The following is a 17,421-nucleotide window of genomic DNA, read 5'->3' as shown; positions in this document are numbered from 1 at the left end:
AAACTAGAAGGGGCATTTGTGATCTTGTATTCTAAACCTCCCATCTAGAAATAATCCTAACCCAGCAATCTGACAACATAGACTTCTACCATATTCCTCAATTAAATACTTCTTGAAATCAATATACAAAGCTAAACAGACCATTAGCTTTTATCTCCACTATATTCTTATGCTATCAATATCCTGATTTAAACTTTCTCCTTGTCCCTTTTCTCCCTTCTAGTTCATCTAATATACTCTGACATGGAATATTTGGCAATTGTTTGAAGTAGAGATTCTTTGCCAAAAGTGCCATGTGCTTTGGGAGCTTTACGTAATGTTTTGGCTCTCAATTAGTAGGCTATGTCAATTCTTAACTTTTGGTTTTTCTGTTTCTTTTGGGGGGGAATATTTTCTTATGGTCAATGTGTAGCTTGTAGTTGGTCCTGTCACCACTAGATGGAACTACATCACTGACCAAGATGGACAAATGGTGAGGGATGACTCCATCAGTGGCTTTAACTGCAGATTAGTGACTCATTAAGACTAAAAAAAGGAGATAAAATTCAAGAGGATAAAAAGCAGGCCTGTCAGCAAGCATATTTGGTGACTTACTAGTTCCTCTTCTAATGCATCATCAGCAAAGGGAAAAAGAAGAGCGACAGCCTTCCCTTCTCCTTTCCCTGGCCCTAACCAACCCTGTTACTGAAGATCCCACACCTTGGGGTCTGGGGTTTGGGGAAACGGAGAAATTTCAGTTGACAGTAGTGGAAAAAAGCAGTTTCTAGGACTCCTGAGTGAGATTATATTAAAACTAGATAAAGTTAATTTTCGTAACTTTACCTGATTTCTTTGCTTTAGTACTAAAGATATAAATAGCTTTCTGATTGCATTATTTTAAATCAACTAGTGTGAATACTTTTTTTCTTTTTCACCTTCCCAGCTATTCCACTGACTTTAGTCAAATGCAGTGAAGGACTATTTACTTTCAAAATAAATTCAGTGCCTTATTTCCTTTTTAAACTCTGTACTATCCTTTGGAATAACTGGAGCTAATTTCATTAAACAAAATGTCAGGTTTTCTCTTTTCACATGTCTACATAAAAAATCTTAAGTTAGAAAATACAGTAAAAATCTGTATGCATAAAAATAGAGATGAAGACTTAAAATTTATTAATAACATGAATACCCCATGAGATACTAACATACACATACCTTTTGACATAAATTCAGTGACAATGTAAATTGGCTCTTCAGAAACAACAGCATATAGTGGAACAAGTTTATCATGTCTTAACTTTTTCATTATCTGAGCCTCTTGAAGAAAAGCTTCTGGCATCATTGTACCTGGTTTTAGTGTTTTGATTGCTACTTTTGTGGTTCCATTCCATGTTCCTAGAGAAACAACCCACATTTCACTATTTTAACCTATATTTCAAGAGATTTACAACAAACTTCAATCAGCAGCAGTAACCTTAAATATTTCAACATATCTTATCATAAACTGGGGCATTTTAATCTATGGTTAAACAATGACAAAAAAACAAAAGTTCAGGCTCCTTACCCATCCATACTTCACCAAAACATCCTTGTCCTAGTTTAACCTCCAGTCGCAAAGATTCTCGAGGGATTTCCCAAGCATCTTTTGCTAGACCTTGAGTCTGGGGTTTCACAGTTGGACACACAGTTGTTAACTTATGGCATAAACCATCAGCATGTTCTAGATAAATGAATAAACTACACTGTAAAATGAATAACTTACAAAAATTAAGGTACATATAGTTGTACCAGTGTTTTTAAAAGCTTAAGTTATAGGAAATAAAAACAATGTTCTATCAGTTTTATTACAAAAGCATAAACACAAAAAGGGAGTTGCATAAAAGAAACAAAACATACAAGAAGTGAAACATTTTATTAAGTACATTTTAAAAGTTATTATTTATTCTTCCCAAAGAGAATGTTACCATTAATTGTTATTTCTAAAAACCACAAGCGAGGGACTTCCCTGGTGGCGCAGTGGTTAAGAATCCGCCTGCCAATGCAGGGGACACAGGTTCGATCCCTGGTCCGGGAAGATCCCACATGCCGCAGAGCAACTAAGCCTGTGCGCCACAACTACTGACCCTGTGCTCTACAGCCCGCGTACCACAACTACTGAGACCGCATGCCACAACTACTGAACCCTGCATGCCTAGAGCCCATGGTCCGCAACAAGAGAAGCCTCTGCAATGAGAAGCCCGTGCACTGCAATGAAGAGTAGCCCCCGCTCGCCGCAACTAGAGAAAGTCCACAAGCAGCAACGAAGACCCAACACAGCCAAAAATAAATAAATAAATTTTTAAATAAATAAATAAAGTAAAAACCACAAGCATAAGAAGCACACCGAAAATCAAGGAAAAACTTCTTTACTTAGAGGACTGATCTTCAAATAAAGGAGACACAAAAACAGTAAATCCCAAATTTATAATGGCTTGACTTGTGAATCCTGCTTAGACAATCTTTCTTATGGTAAATGTGACGTGTTCCCTTCCATTCTCAACATCCACATCACATCCAATTACAACTGATGACACTGCTTGGTAACATGTTTTATCAGTGTCAAGACTGGTGATTGACTTGACAGACTTAATCTGCAGTTAGCTGTCACTGAAGAAGAAATCGTCATGGAAGCTTCCCCTCCCCTAGTATTAAACATTTAAAGACTTTCAGATTCATTCATGTATTAAACTGGAGATTAAAAATTTTGAGAGAGAAGACTCTAATATTGAATACCTTTCAAAGGTCCTTGAAAGACTGATGAATGTCTACAGTTGCTATAACTTAATTTTCCATGAAAAGAAAAATGCATCTTCAGATCAAATTTCATTGGATTTACACTTTAGGAAGTCTTTATGTGGTTCAGCCCATGCTGAGGAACGTAACCCAAAAGGACATATGCTACAGCTTCTTACTTAAGTGTTTAGTTTTACCTACTTAGAAAGTGTCCCGAAATAAAATTTTTGCTTTTTTATTTATTGTCTCATCTATTTGGTATTTAACTGTTATGAAATGGAACTCCGATGTAAACAAACACTGTGCCAGTAAGATATAAGGACACAAATGATGATAGTCTGATCTAGCACATCATCCAAGAACCCAACTCAGGGACTTCCCTGGTGGTGCCGTGGTTAAGAATCCGCCTGTCAATGCAGGCGACTCGTGTTCGATCCCTGGTCCGGGAAGATCCCACATGCTGTGGGGCAACTAAGCCCGTGTGCCACAACTACTGAGCCTGCACTCTAGAGCCCGCTCTAGAGAAGCCACCACAATGAGAAGCCCGCACACCACAATGAAGAGTAGCCCCCGCTCGCCGCAACTAGAGAAAGCCCACGTGCAGCAACGAAGACCCAACGCAGCCAAAAAAAAAAAAAGAACGCAACTCAATAGTAAGTATTATCTGTTGCTCATTTTAAAACTAAAATACATTGGGCACATACTGTGTATAAAGTAGCATGCTAGACCTTAAGAGACATGAAGACATGAATGCTGTCCTCATAAAATTGAACATGAGGAAATAATTTTCACCTCTGAAATATTCACGTACCTGTATAGTGTTTTACCAATTTCTGCAGAGTATCAAATTGTGCTCTGGTTGTGATATAGTATCCACCATTGTCAAGTTTCCTAATTTTGTAGTGTTTCACATTGTCACCCCTTACCTCATCCCAATCACGAATAGAGAGGGAATAAGCACCTAGAAGGGAAAATGAACACTTCTACTATACCTTTCTTAAAATACTGCCCAAGAAAATTTTTATACTTATATTAACAATATTCGTACCTTTAGTAGTTTCACTCTCTCTTACTAAGAAAATACCTCGTTGATTCCCAGGATTCAGAAGTAATCTTTCAGCATCTTTTCTCCCCATTTTGCCAAAATACCATCTGGAAAAAAAAAAATGAGTAGTGTTCTGAGTTAGAAGGATGTAATAAGCATCAGAAAAATTATACATAGATATTAGTAAGAATGGAGTGGGATAGGGAGGATGGCAAAGAATAGAACACAGCTTTAAAATACAGTAAAACAGAATGAAAGATCTTTCTTAAATAAGAATATTACAAGTATTACTATCAGAATATATTCTGTCATAGTATTTTCATGTATTAACTACTCAACATGTCTCTTAAACTCCACCTGGCAGTCACAGGAACCGTAAATACAGAAAGAAAGGCAACAATGATAGCCTTTTAGTCAATGACAGATGAAAATATTAAGATTATAGTAGGAAGAGTAAAAGTGGTTCTCTGTTAACAGTGTGATCATTTGTATTCAGTAAGATGCAAGTAAACCATATCCAAATTATTAGGGACTCTAAATTAGTGTGGGTTTATTTAATACAGTTTTGTGAATAAAAATGCAATTTTTGCTGAGGGGGAGCCACAGAATAGTGGAGAAGAAAGACCAAAGGACAAAATGGAAAGTAACAAGTGCCAAAGCAGAACAGAGTTATGGAGACAAATTACACATCACTAATAAAAAAGCAAACAAATATTGATAGAGCACCTACTATGTGCAAGATGCTGGGTTAAGTGTTGTGATATGAAGATGATATATTATTTATGGATCCCAGATAAACCTGCTTTGACATAAAAGTACAGGCATACCTCATTTTATTGTGTTTTGCTTTACTGAGTCTTTTTAAAAATTGTAGGTTTGTGGCAACCCTGGTCAAGCAAGTCTATCAGAGTTATTTTTCCAATAGCATTTGCTAATAACTTCACGTCTCTGTGTCACATTTTGCTAAGTCTTGCAGTATTTCAAACATTTTCTTCCACATAAGACAGCAAACTTAACTGATAAATGTTGTGTGTGATCTGACTGCTCCACCAACTGGCTGTTTCCCCAACTCCCTCTCCTCATGCCTCCCAACTCCCTGAGATACACAATGTTGAAATTAGGCCAAGTAATAACCCTACAGTGGTCTCTAAGTGTTCCTTTCTCTGAGTCAAAGGAAGAGTCGATCAATGTGGCAAACTTCGTTGTTGATTTATTTTAAGAAACTGCCACGGCCACCCCAGCCTTCAGCAGCCACCAACATGGAGGCAGGACCCTCTACAGCAAAACAACTACGGCTTGCTGAACGCTCAGACAATGGTTAGCATTTTTTAGCAATAAAGTATTTTTAGTTAAGGTATGTGCATTGTTTTTTTAGACATAGACTGTTGCACACTTAACAGACTACACTGTAGTGTAACCATAACTTTTATATGCACTGGGAAACCAACTCACTTTACTGCAATATTTGCTTTATTATGGCTGTCTAGAACCAAATCCACAATATCTCCGAGTATGCCTGTAATATGTCACTGAAGGTGAACTTTAACTTTTTGAAAGTTGTAAGAATGGTACATAGAACTCCCATATACCCTCCACCCAGCTTTCCTGTTAATTTTGATTTGTCATATTCTCTCTTTCCCTGTGTGTGTGTATGTTTGTGTGGGTGTGTGTATTTCCTTCTGAACTGAATGATAGTTGCAAATATGCTGAATCATTACCTCTAAATGCTTCAGTGTGTACATCCTAAAAGACAAAGATACTCTCTCTCCATAGCCATGGAGCAAGCACCTAAGTCAAGAAGTTAACACTGATACAATAACATCAACGGACGATAAATTTTTGAAGTGAAAGAGTCTGCAGAATATAAAAAGGGTTAATGCAATTATTTTAAAGTGAAAAAATAAAGGCTAGGGACTAGGCATAATGCAGTATTATAAATGCAGATTCATTTATGATCCTACTGTAAGCAAATACTATGGCATTAATTATTAATTTTCAAGTAACATCTCCTATTAATACGATACATTGGCTGTATTAAGACTGGTATGTAATTGTGTGTGTGTAAAGTTGTGGCTAAGTAGAATGTGCATTAAGACATTTTAAAAATCAAAATAATTAATAAAATATGAAGCAGTGCCATACTCTTCTGCCTGAATGGAATCTGCAGGGGCTACATAATTGCTAGGGATATAGCCATTCTTTCCTGTAGCAATTGATCTTGCTTCCCACCAGTCTCCTTCCCTGCAACACATAAAACAACAATTACCACAAAGTAGACCACAGCTCAGGACACGATCTATTGCAGTGCCATCTTGTATCTGAAATAGACAAGAAGTATTACTTCCATTTTTATTTATGCATTCATTTGATCAAGAATTAAACTCGAAGAATAATATTAAAAAAAATAGGTTACAGCACATCCTTGGTGGCGCAGTGGTTAAGAATCCACCTGCCAATGCAGGCGACATGGGTTTAAATCCCTGGTCCAGGAAGATCCCACATGTTGTGGAGCAACTAAGCCCGTGCGCCATGACTACTGAGCCTGCGCTCTAGAACCGCAAGCCACAACTCCTGAGCCCATGTGCTGCAACTACTGAAGCCCGCGTGCCTAGAGCCTGTGCTCGGCAACAAGAGAAGCCATCGCAATGAGAAGCCTGCACACCACCACGAAGAGTAGCCCCTGTTCGCCGCAACTAGAGGAAGCCCGCGCGCAGCAACAAAGACCCAACGCAGCCCAAAAAAAAAAAAAAAGTCACATGAATTAAGGGAATAAGGCCAAGCAAAATCACAAAACAAAAACCCTGAAAAATAAACAAAAGAACCCACTTTAATTTTAGTTACAAAATCTCTTTTTTACGTAACCTAACCTTTCAACCTAAGACAATAAACTATGCTGAATAAAACAATTTGGGAAGCAAATCTTTCAGATTACTCAGTTTCAATGAAATGTTTTCTCATTTAAAAGCTTTACTGAGACAAAATTGTATACCATAAAATTCCCCCATTTAAGATTTAAGAGTTTTGCAGCCATTACCACTATCAATTTTAGAACATTTTCATCACCCCCAAAAGAAACCCTGTACCCATTAAGAGTTACTTCCCATCCCACCCCTCCCCCACCATTTCCAACCACTAATCTGCTTTCTATTTCTATGGATATGCCCATTGTGGGGGCATTTCATATAAATGGAACGATACAATATGTGGTCTTTTTGACTGGCTTCCTTCACTCAGCATAATTTTTTCAGCATTTATCAGTTGCTCATTCTTTTTTTATTGCTAAATGATTTTCTCTTTTTTTAAATTTTTTTATTCTTTTTTTTTTTTTTTTTTTTTGGCTGCATTGGGTCTTCGTTGCTGCGCGAGGGTGTTCTCTAGTTGTGGTGAGCGGTAGCTGCGGCGAGTGGGGGCTACTCTTTGTTGCAGTGTGCGTGCTTCTCATTGCAGTGGCTTCTCTTATTGCGGTGCACGGGCTTCAGCAGTTGTGGCTCGCAAGTTCAGTAGTTGTGACTTGCAGGCTGTAGAGCACAGGCTCAGTAGTTGTGACTCACGGGCTTAGTTGCTCCCCGGCATGTGGGATCTTCCCAGATCAGGGATCGAACCCGTGTCCCCTGCACTGGCAGGCAGATTCTTAACCACTGTGCCACCAGGGAAGTCCCAATGATTTTCTTTTTAACAATGCATAAAATTACAATGTTTCTTTCTATCATATTAGGAGAAAAAATTCAGATGCCCTAGAACTACTGTAACCAAAATATTAGCAATGAGCAATAATAAAAAAATTTAATTTCTGGAATAAAGTATATTTACAAGAATGTTACCCATGAATATCCAAATAAGACTAAAATCAATTCAGAACATGATAACTACATGTAGTTTGTAATAGATAAGCCTTGACTTTTCCAAAATTAATGTGAAAGGAGAGTATATTATCAATCTGCAATGAGGAAGACATATGGGCTCTGCTACTATAGATTACATGCATGTTTTGCTTTACCAGAGATAAGTATTGAAAATATTTTGTCTACATTGAAATTTTATAAATGCTTGAGGTGAATTTGATCTTTAAAAAATGAAATGGAAAATCCTTTTGTAATTCAAATGTTTACAAACTCATATACTTGGCTTGTAGCTTCCTAGTATACATTAAGTACTTTCAGATATACAAACTGAAAACTTTGATCCTGATAATCATTCACTGATTCATTCAAACATTCACTGAACATCTTTTAAGTAACAGACCTTACAATAGGGTGTGCTAGAAACAGGTAAAAAGTCCTTATCCTCAAGTAACTCCGTCTAGAGCAGGATTTCTCAGCCTCGGCACTACTGACACTTCGGGCTGGACGATGCTCTGTGGTGGGGGGGGGGGGGCGTCCTGTGCACTGCAGGATGCCGAGCAGCATCCCTGGCCTCCACCCACTAGACGCCAGTTGTAGCACCATGGATGTAACAACCAAAAATGTCTCCAGACATGGGCAAATGTCCCCTGGGTGATTCTGCCCCCATGCTGAGAACCACTGGTCTAAAAGGATGATAGGCAAGTGATAAATTATAATTCAAAACTGTGATGGCAGCTACAATTGAGGTTTGCACAGGTTACTATGTAAACATGTAAGAGAGACACCAAATCCAGCAGGAGGTGGGGACTAGGCCAGGCAGGAAAGGTGAAAGAATATCAAAAAAGGCCTCCTTGAGAAAGGACACAGGAATACACACTTTGACGATTGCATAGGGTTGGCCAGATGAAGGAAGAAAAGTGGAGGGACAAGAAGTTACATTCCAGAAAAAAGAAATCGCATGTGTGAAAGCACAGAGAAGGGGAGAACCCCCAGTGTATTCAGAATCATAAATAAGTAATTCAGTCTGGCTGGGCAGTGGAGTGAGGAAGGGGAAGAAGCTCAATGAATGATGCCTGCTCTTATTGCTGTTTTATCTTGACAGCAGCCAGTAGCTACTGAAGGATTTTAAAGCCGAGAGACAGAATCATATTTCATGTTCTCAAAAGATAACTGGTAGCAAGTGGGAACAAGGACGGAAGGAAACATGACTGGACGCAAAGAGACCATAAATGTCTATTCTGAGAAGTTACAAAGTGGTCGCTGTGCCTGCTAATGAAATTATGGGATCTATTTTCTGTAACAAGCACTGAATTTTCTATGGTGGCCCACTAAATGACAAGAAGTCTGAGAGTTACATAAGGAAACAGCAACGTAACATGGTCAGTTTGGGACTGCAGGAATTCCTTAGCCTTTTTAGTTTGTTTTTTTAAGAGAAAGAGATTAAGATCTTTAAATCATCTAGTACTTAGATAAATGGGATCATAGAAATATCTTTATAAAGGTTTTTTTTAAGTAAGGTACTTATTTACATATACTCCCTCAATCCTCACTCTTAAATCTCTACTGTTTATGGCAGAACCACAGTAACACAATTTGTAGAAAACATAACTTCTGGCTCCGGCAGTAGTATTATGCCGTGTGTCTAAAGAAACCAAATGTATCATCCAATCCAGTGGGCAGAGACCCACGCCCCACTACTCTCGTCTCTGAATCATCAACCAGCTCAGTGGTTTCAGTGTAAAGTAGGCTACCGTTGGTACTTCACCCTCGTAAAATGTTCGTAACACTTACGTGTTGTTAATTATTTGAAATCTTTCACCCTTCTTAAATGAAAGGTCTTCTGTAGTTCTAGCTTCATAATCATATAAGGCCACAAATACAGTAACACCACCTATTGGGGGAAAAAAAGACCAAGGTAAATTATATAGACAAATTAACAACAGAGAAATTTAAAAACATTGCCAACAACAACAAAAAAAGCTTAAGCATAGTTCTTTTCCTGGTCTCCAGAATCTATTTTTAAAAGTTGGAGATTTGGGTCGCTGAAGTTTTCAAGTTATTAACATGCTATCTTAAGGCCTTCCATGAGACTACTGTACTCTACAAATTCTAAAATTCTATAGACCCAGAGAGACATTTTTAATCTTGATTCATAGCTGCAACATCTCTAGCTTGAAACGACAAAGTTCAAATCAATTCTTTGGCAGAAAAAGCATTAACGAGTATCATAAACTACTAGCATTGATCATCTCAATTTCTTAAAAACAATAAGTGAACATTTCCATCCTTAAGACTAATCATTCACTGTATAGCACAGGGAACTCTACTCAATACTCTGTAATGGCCTATATGGGAACAGAATCTAAAAAAAGAGTGGATATATGTATATGTATAACTGATTCACTTTGCTGTACAGCAGAACACAACATTGTAAATCAACTATACTCCAATAAAAATTAATTTAAAAAAAGACTAATTAACAGTAATAACTAGGGTTTTATTAAGATTATTTATTATATTTAACACAAAGATAAAAACAGCATGTTTTTCTTAGAAATTAAATGGTATGGCTGATATGTATTATAAATTCCAAAAACAACTGTGTCATATAAAGCACTGTATGTAGTTGCTTAAGACATAAGCAACTTAAATAGCCAAACTATTATCTGCAAGTGAAAGAACAGAATCTCATTTATCTGGCTTCTCCCCTGAGGCCCAGTCATATATTAACTACCTATTTGACATCTCAAATGTCTATCAAGCATTTAAAATTTATTAGGTACAAAACAAAGGTGTTGACTTTTCTCCTCTAACCTGAAGTATTACTGAAGTCTTCACTACCTCAGCGAACACTACCAGTCAGGTATTCAAGCCAAGTCCATTACCAGCACTGTCAGTTCTACCTCTAAAGTACCTTATCTACTTCCTTTTCATTTTCAGCGCTTCCACCCTAATCCAAGTCCCTGTTGCCTCTTACTGGGAAAGTAATAGCCTAACTCACTTCTATATCTGGTTCCCTACATCCACCCTTCACACAGCTGCCAGAAGGAAGTTTTTAGAAAGGGAATTCAATCGTACAAATTCTTTACTGAAATCTCTTCAATAACTTCCTTCTAGCTTTGAATAAAAGTCATACTTCTTACTATAGTCTATGAGGTCCTGAGAAATCCTGACTCTTCAACTGCGTATCATGTAATTCTACCCTCTGCCCATACTAGTCCTCAAACCTGCCAAGTCCATCTGTACCTCCTAAAGTGCATTTGTTATTCTCTCTTCCCAGAAAGCTCTTTTCCCATTTATGCACATATTTAGGTCATTCTCATCAATCAAACCTCAGCTCAAACGATTTCATCTCAAGATGGCTTTCCTTGATCATTTAAAGGGCCTTCGCCAATCATTCTAGTTAGTTCCTTCATAGTATTTATGAACCATTAATCATCCTGTTTAGTTGTTTCTATAATTATTATCCAACCCTCATTATAATGTAAACTCCATTAGGGCAGAAATCTTGTTTCTCTTGCTTACAACTCTCTATACCTGGCACACAGACACTCATCAATAAATTAATACCCATGAATGGACTATTTCCCGTAAATAAACTGCTTTAGGTAACTCAAGTATGTCTTCTCAACATTTAATCATTTTGGATTACTATCTTTCCAGAACATATAATCCTGAAAATAAACTTTTACTGGTGACTGAGAAGTACCATCATGACCAACTATTATTGAAGTATTTAGAGTTAGGGGGCTGGAATTAAGACTATAAATGACTCTTTGATGTCCATAACTTCTCAAATGAACAGTCTAACAGAATTAGTGTATGACATTCTCTGGTCACTATTTTTGGTCTGGAGGTGAGCAGAGTGAAGGGACACATTTATAGTCCATGCTTGTAGAAGAGATTCTTCTTTTGTCCCCTCATGTTGCTCAGTTTGGTGCTGGCAGCTGTTTTGCCAAGCCTAAGGATAAAGTGGACACTCCAAGGGCTGCAAGAGAGACACCAAAGAAACTCGAGTCCTTGATGACATCAAGGAACTGCTGGATCAAGAAATCCTGGAGCCCACCCTACCTTTTAAAGCCAGTTGTGCTTTGTTACTCAAGGGAAAAGCATCCCGATAGGGGACCCTTCACAAAAGAACCATCTCTCTTTTTAAAGTTTCTGACTACGTTTTTAGAGCATTTCTGCCTCCATAAAAGGTTGTTGGCCATCACTTCTTGCTGTTCTCTGAAAGGATATTGTAGGGTAATAAATGCAGTTCTAGAATAGGGCATTAAATCTGTGCCCTCCTGCTTATTATCTGTGACTCTGGAAAAAAAATCATTTAAACACTGAGCCTCAGGATTTTTCTTTTTTCAGTCAGTAGTATCTAATAGAAAAACTGTATTATCACCACGAAACTGCCATTTACCTAATGTTTATCAAGTAACTACTATAATACTTTAATAATGGCTAGCACTTTACAATCCTCAGAAGTTGTAACATTCCAGAGGGAGGGGTATACGTTTTTCTGGGTTGTTCTTTTCTGGCCGTGCTGCACGGCATGTGGGATCCTAGTTCCCCAAGCAGGGGTCGAACCTACGCCCACTGGACTGCCAGGGAAGTCCCCAGGAGGGAGGGGTATACGTTTTTTAAAAATAGATCTTTATTCGAGTATAATTGCTTCACAATACTGTCTTCGTTTCTGTTGTACAACAAAGTGAATCAGCCATATCCCCATATCCCCTCTCTCTTGAGCCTTCCTCTCACCCTCCCTATCCCACCCCTCTAGGTCATCGCAAAGCACTGAGCTGATCTCCCCGTGCTATGCGGCTGCTTCCCACTAGCTATCTATTTTACATTTGGTAATGTATATATGTCCATGCCACTCTCACCTCGACCCAGCTTCCCCCTCCCCCACCGGTCCCCAAGTCCATTCTCTATGGCTACATCTTTATTCCTGCCCTGCAACTAGGTTCATCAGTACCATTTTTTTTTTTTTTAGATTCCATATATATGTGTTAGCATACAGTATTTTTCTCTTTCTGACTTACTTCACTCTGTATGACAGACTCCAGGTCCATCCCCCTCACTACAAATAACTCAATTTCGTTCCTTTTTATGGCTGAGTAATAGTCCATTGTATATATGTGCCACATATTCTTTATCCATTCATCTGTCGATGGACACTTAGGTTGCTTCCATGTCCTGGCTATTGTAAAATAGTGCTGCAATGAACATTTTGGTACATAAATCTTTTTTTTTTTTTTTTTTTTTAATGAAAGTTTCTTTCTTTATTTATTTATTTTTGGCTGTGCTGGGTCTTCATTTCTGTGCGAGGGCTTTCTCTAGTTGCAGCGAGCGGGGGCCACTCTTCATCGCGGTGCACGGGCCTCTCACTGTCGTGGCCTCTCTTGTTGCGGAGCACAAGCTCCAGATGCGCAGGCTCAGCAATTGTGGCTCACGGGCCTAGTTGCTCTGCAGCATTTGGGATCTTCCCAGACCAGGGCTCGAACCCGTGTCCCCTGCACTGGCAGGCAGATTCTCAACCACTGCGCCACCAGGGAAGCCCCATGACTCTTTTTGAATTATGGTTTTCTCAGGGTATATGCCCAGTGGTGGGATTGCTGGGTCATATGGTAGTTCTATTTTTAGTTTTTTAAGGACCCTCCATACTGTTCTCCATAGTGGCTGTATCAATTTACATTCCCACCAACAGTGCAGGAGGGTTCCCTTTGGGGTATACGTTTTTAATCTTTGTATTTCCAGTGCCTGCCAGTCAGCACTCACTAATTATTTGAAAAATGAATTAGTGAAATAATTAATTATATAACCCAGTACACAACCACCATCAGATTACTACCAAATTTCCCAAAATAATATCCATGTATACAATAAGACTTGAATTTATGTTGGAGACTTTAATTTTCACATAAACTTATTTTAATAGTCCCCCAGTAAGTTATTTCTCTTACAGCAGGCAAACTTTATGTATGTATTGCCCAAGGTCACATTCTCAAACCAACAACAGGATTGTCCATTTAAATCTCACCTGTTAAGCCAGCAGGATATGAACTTGGCACCACTGAAAAGGAGGAAGATGTTCCTCCAAAAGGTGTCACCCCTGAGGATCCTCCAAATGGTGTCATGGAAAGGTTGCTGAAATTAACAGATGTGCTCTTTGTGGAGGATGTGGGTGCCACTGCAGTGTGCTCTGCTCCATAATGGCTGACACTCGTACTGACCGGTTCTGGAGTGTTTTCTGGTCTGTATTTAATGGCTGGACTTTTGTTCTCTTTACTTTTAATGCAGCCCATTATCAAATCTACAAAGGTGATAAGGCAAATTTTGAGAAGCAGTTAACATAAAGCATACTTCAAAAGGTGCAATTCAATAGTTGACTTTAAACGAGGCATTTTTCCCCTGCAAATAAGTTAACAATAACAAAACAAACCAAAAAGAACCTAGACAGCTGCAAATAAAGTCTCTCCACCTCATTTATCTTTATTACAATTCTGCTAACGTATCATTCCAATCATGTCATTCTCCAGCTCAATCTCCTTTAATGGTTCAATGACAACATGCCACAGTGTATTGGGAAAACCATGGGCTCTGATGCCAGAAGCCAGAGTTTGAATCCTAGCTTCCTACTTCCTAGTGCAGTGACTGCAGGTATGTTACTTAACTTCTCTGCACCTCAGTTACTTGAAAAAGGAGAACAATAATATCACCTACTTCATAAGGTTTTCTATAAGGATTAAATTTCTTACAACTTCTAGACAATCTCTGGTTCTACATAGTGGGTACTAGCAAATTCTGGTTGTTTTCCTTCTACCTATACCAGCACTGTGTAACAGAAATATAATCTGAGCCATGCATATAATTCTACATTTTCTAGTAAATACATTTTAAAAATAAAAACAGGTAAAATTAATTTTAATAATATATTTGATTTGACTCAATAAATCTAAAATATAATTAATTTCAACATGTCATCAATATGAAAAATATTAATGAGATGTTTTATATTCTCTTGTACTAAATCTTAGAAATCTGGAGTGCATTTTAAACTTACAGTACATCTCAATTTGGACCAAGCACATTTTAAGTGCTCAACAGCTGTATGTGGCTAGTGGCTACTACACAGGACAATGCATCTCTACATTTTTTCCCTTCCCTACCAATGGACACACTCCCAATGCTTGCCAAATTGGACTTCAATTTATCTTTCCCACTTTATCATTTCCTCACTTATCTTATGCACACATGGAGAAAAAATTCCTGCTTCCCCAATACATATGCCCTGTGCTTTCCCATTTTTGCATTTTCCCTCCTAAAAGTGCCTCTGTCAGTAATACTCTCCTCACATCTCTACCTGCTAAAATTTATCCATTCACTGAGGGTCATTACAAATGTTACTTTACCATTCAGGCTGTCTCCATAACTGGTAAAATACCTTCTTCCTTAAAACTTCTAATGTACTTTTGGAGAGATTTCTGTACGAGACTCTCACTTGCATCTTGTTTTTTGCTAATTCCCAGCCTACCCTCAAGTCACTGGCAACACACTTCTTAAAAAGCAAGTTTCTCACCTCTTATACACTGTACAGCCTACATAACTGGTAAAATACCTTCTTCCTTAAAACTTGTAACGTACTTTTGGAGAGATTTTTGTACGAGACTCTCACTTGCATCCTGTTTTTTGCCAATTCCCAGCCTACCCTCAAGTCACTGGCAACACACTTCTTAAAAAGCAAGAGTTTCTCACCTCTTATATACTGTACAGCCTACCAACATGACTTGCATATAGTATGTTTACTGATATTACAAAATCTGCATTATTCCATTCACTTCCTGAAGAAGAACTAATGGTGATTTCATTAATTCACTTTTTTTTTTCCTGGCTGTGACGCACGGCATGTGGGATCTTAGTTTCCCAACCAGGGATTGAACCCGCACCCCCTTCAGTGGAAGTGCAGAGTCCTAACCACTGAACTGCCAGGGAATTCCCCTAATTCACTTACTTTTTACAGTATTTCCCTTCTTTTACAGCATTCAAAAGGAAGTAGGTGAGTGATAAGATGACTGCTTCATCAATTCTGAAAGACTGAACATTTTTACAAACTCAACTATATAATATTGATTTAAAATGTAGCTATAAATATTAAAAGAGAAACAGTCTCAGAAACTCAAAGTTGGAAGGTTTCCACATGGATCTTAAAACAGGTATATTCTGAAGACGTGACAATAAAGCACAGGATTGGAACATGACTGGGACTGGAAACTTAAATATCTACTGAAAACACTATGAGAGAATAATAATAAGCTAAATATATAAAAAGCGGTCTTCTAAATGTGTTAGAAAAAACTAAAGGTAAGCTGTTTCATAATCTAGCAGTTGGAAAAGCCTTCAAAGCGTAAAAGTAGAAACCTTAAAGGAAAAGACTAAGAGATATATGATTAAGTTGGGGGGGGTGCAGATGTGGACACAGAAACTCTGAAGTGACACTAAAGACATGAGAAGTAGGGAGGATATCTTTGCACTTGCTCATGCTCTTACTTGCTCTCTCAACACATAAATGTACTCATATGAAAACTGGTTGACGTTCTTAATACAGACAACTCTTACACATTAAAAAATATATATATAAGCCCCTTAGAGAAATAGGAAAGCCTACCAACAGGCAATTCACAAAGGAAATATGAAAGGCCAATTAGCATATGAAGATATGTCCAATCATCCCAGTCTTCTAATAAATGCAAATTTTTAGGGAATTCCCTGGGGGTCCAGTGGTTAAGACTCCGCACTCTCACTGCTGAGGGCCTGGGTTTCATCCCTGGTCGGGGAACTAAAATCCCAAAAGCCGCGCGGCACGACAATCAATCAATCAATCAATAAATGCAAAATTTTAAAGGTATCCTTTTTGCTTATGAGATTGGCAAATTTTGGCTCAGTACTCAAGGCTGAAGGGTGAATTTTAATCAACAATCAATATATACCCATGTTATCAATCAATAATCAATATATACCCATGTTATCAATCAACAATCAATATATACCCATGTATGTTAAATTGCAAACATATTTTAAAATCTATACAAGACTTTCACTATTACCTATATCCAAAGTCTAAATATTAAAAAAATACTTTAACAATTACATAGACTTTGAAAAAACAGTAGTTGTATGACAGAGAAAAAATTATGAAAGCCAGTAACGGTGCTAATATTTTAAATTTGATAACAGACCAAATGAAATACATCAATTCATAACCGAGGTTACTATAACTATTTACCCACCCTCATTTCTATTTCCAGCTTCCTTAATTCCTCATTTTCACCTTTTTCTTCACTCAGGATCTTTGCTAAGGTCTTTTCTCCCCATAAGACATCACTCCTAACTTAACTCCTCTTCCTTCAAAAGTCATATCTTTTTTCCCTCACTCTACCAGTTTATCATTACTACTGTCCTCCAGTCTCTTTTTCTTAAATAGAGTCTTTGGTCCAGCTCCTCACATCTACCCACTCATTCTTTTCAATAGCTCCAGGACAGAACATCATCTTCAGTCCAGTTCCAATAGCACCCAGTATCAATACACAGGAGCCATCACTGCTGCCCATCTCCTTTAGAAACATTAATATATATGTATGTATATAAGTGTGTGTATGTATATAATAAATGTATATTGGCCACACTGCGTTGCTTGTAGGATCTTAGTTCCCCGACCAGGGATTGAACCCGGGCCCCTGGCAGTGAGAGTGCCGAGTCCTAACCACTGGACTGCCAGGGAATTCCCTAGAAACA

The 17,421-nt window shown here is 38.0% G+C and overlaps 1 protein-coding gene and 1 long non-coding RNA gene across 5 annotated transcripts in view; one reads left to right on the top strand and one right to left on the bottom strand.

The window, feature by feature from the left end:
* The window catches only part of YES1 (YES proto-oncogene 1, Src family tyrosine kinase), a 77,151-nt gene that overhangs the window by 13,063 nt on the left and 46,667 nt on the right, over positions 1-17,421 (bottom strand). For all 3 annotated transcript variants that reach the window (XM_059894148.1, XM_059894146.1, XM_059894147.1), the window contains exons 2-8: positions 13,670-13,942; positions 9,430-9,529; positions 5,939-6,037; positions 3,800-3,903; positions 3,563-3,712; positions 1,544-1,699; positions 1,195-1,374 (exon numbers count right to left, since the gene is read on the bottom strand). In XM_059894148.1, the coding sequence (XP_059750131.1) occupies positions 1,195-1,374; positions 1,544-1,699; positions 3,563-3,712; positions 3,800-3,903; positions 5,939-6,037; positions 9,430-9,529; positions 13,670-13,934 (1,054 nt within the window). In that variant the 5' untranslated portion in view covers positions 13,935-13,942. The remainder of the gene's footprint in view (positions 1-1,194; positions 1,375-1,543; positions 1,700-3,562; positions 3,713-3,799; positions 3,904-5,938; positions 6,038-9,429; positions 9,530-13,669; positions 13,943-17,421) is intronic.
* The window catches only part of LOC132347553 (uncharacterized), a 64,847-nt gene that overhangs the window by 23,842 nt on the left and 23,584 nt on the right, over positions 1-17,421 (top strand). The window lies entirely within an intron of this gene.

The sequence above is a fragment of the Balaenoptera ricei genome, chromosome 14, assembly GCF_028023285.1.
Source record: "Balaenoptera ricei isolate mBalRic1 chromosome 14, mBalRic1.hap2, whole genome shotgun sequence".
In the NCBI taxonomy this organism is placed as follows: domain Eukaryota; kingdom Metazoa; phylum Chordata; class Mammalia; order Artiodactyla; family Balaenopteridae; genus Balaenoptera; species Balaenoptera ricei.
This window is presented reverse-complemented; position numbering and strand designations above follow the sequence as displayed.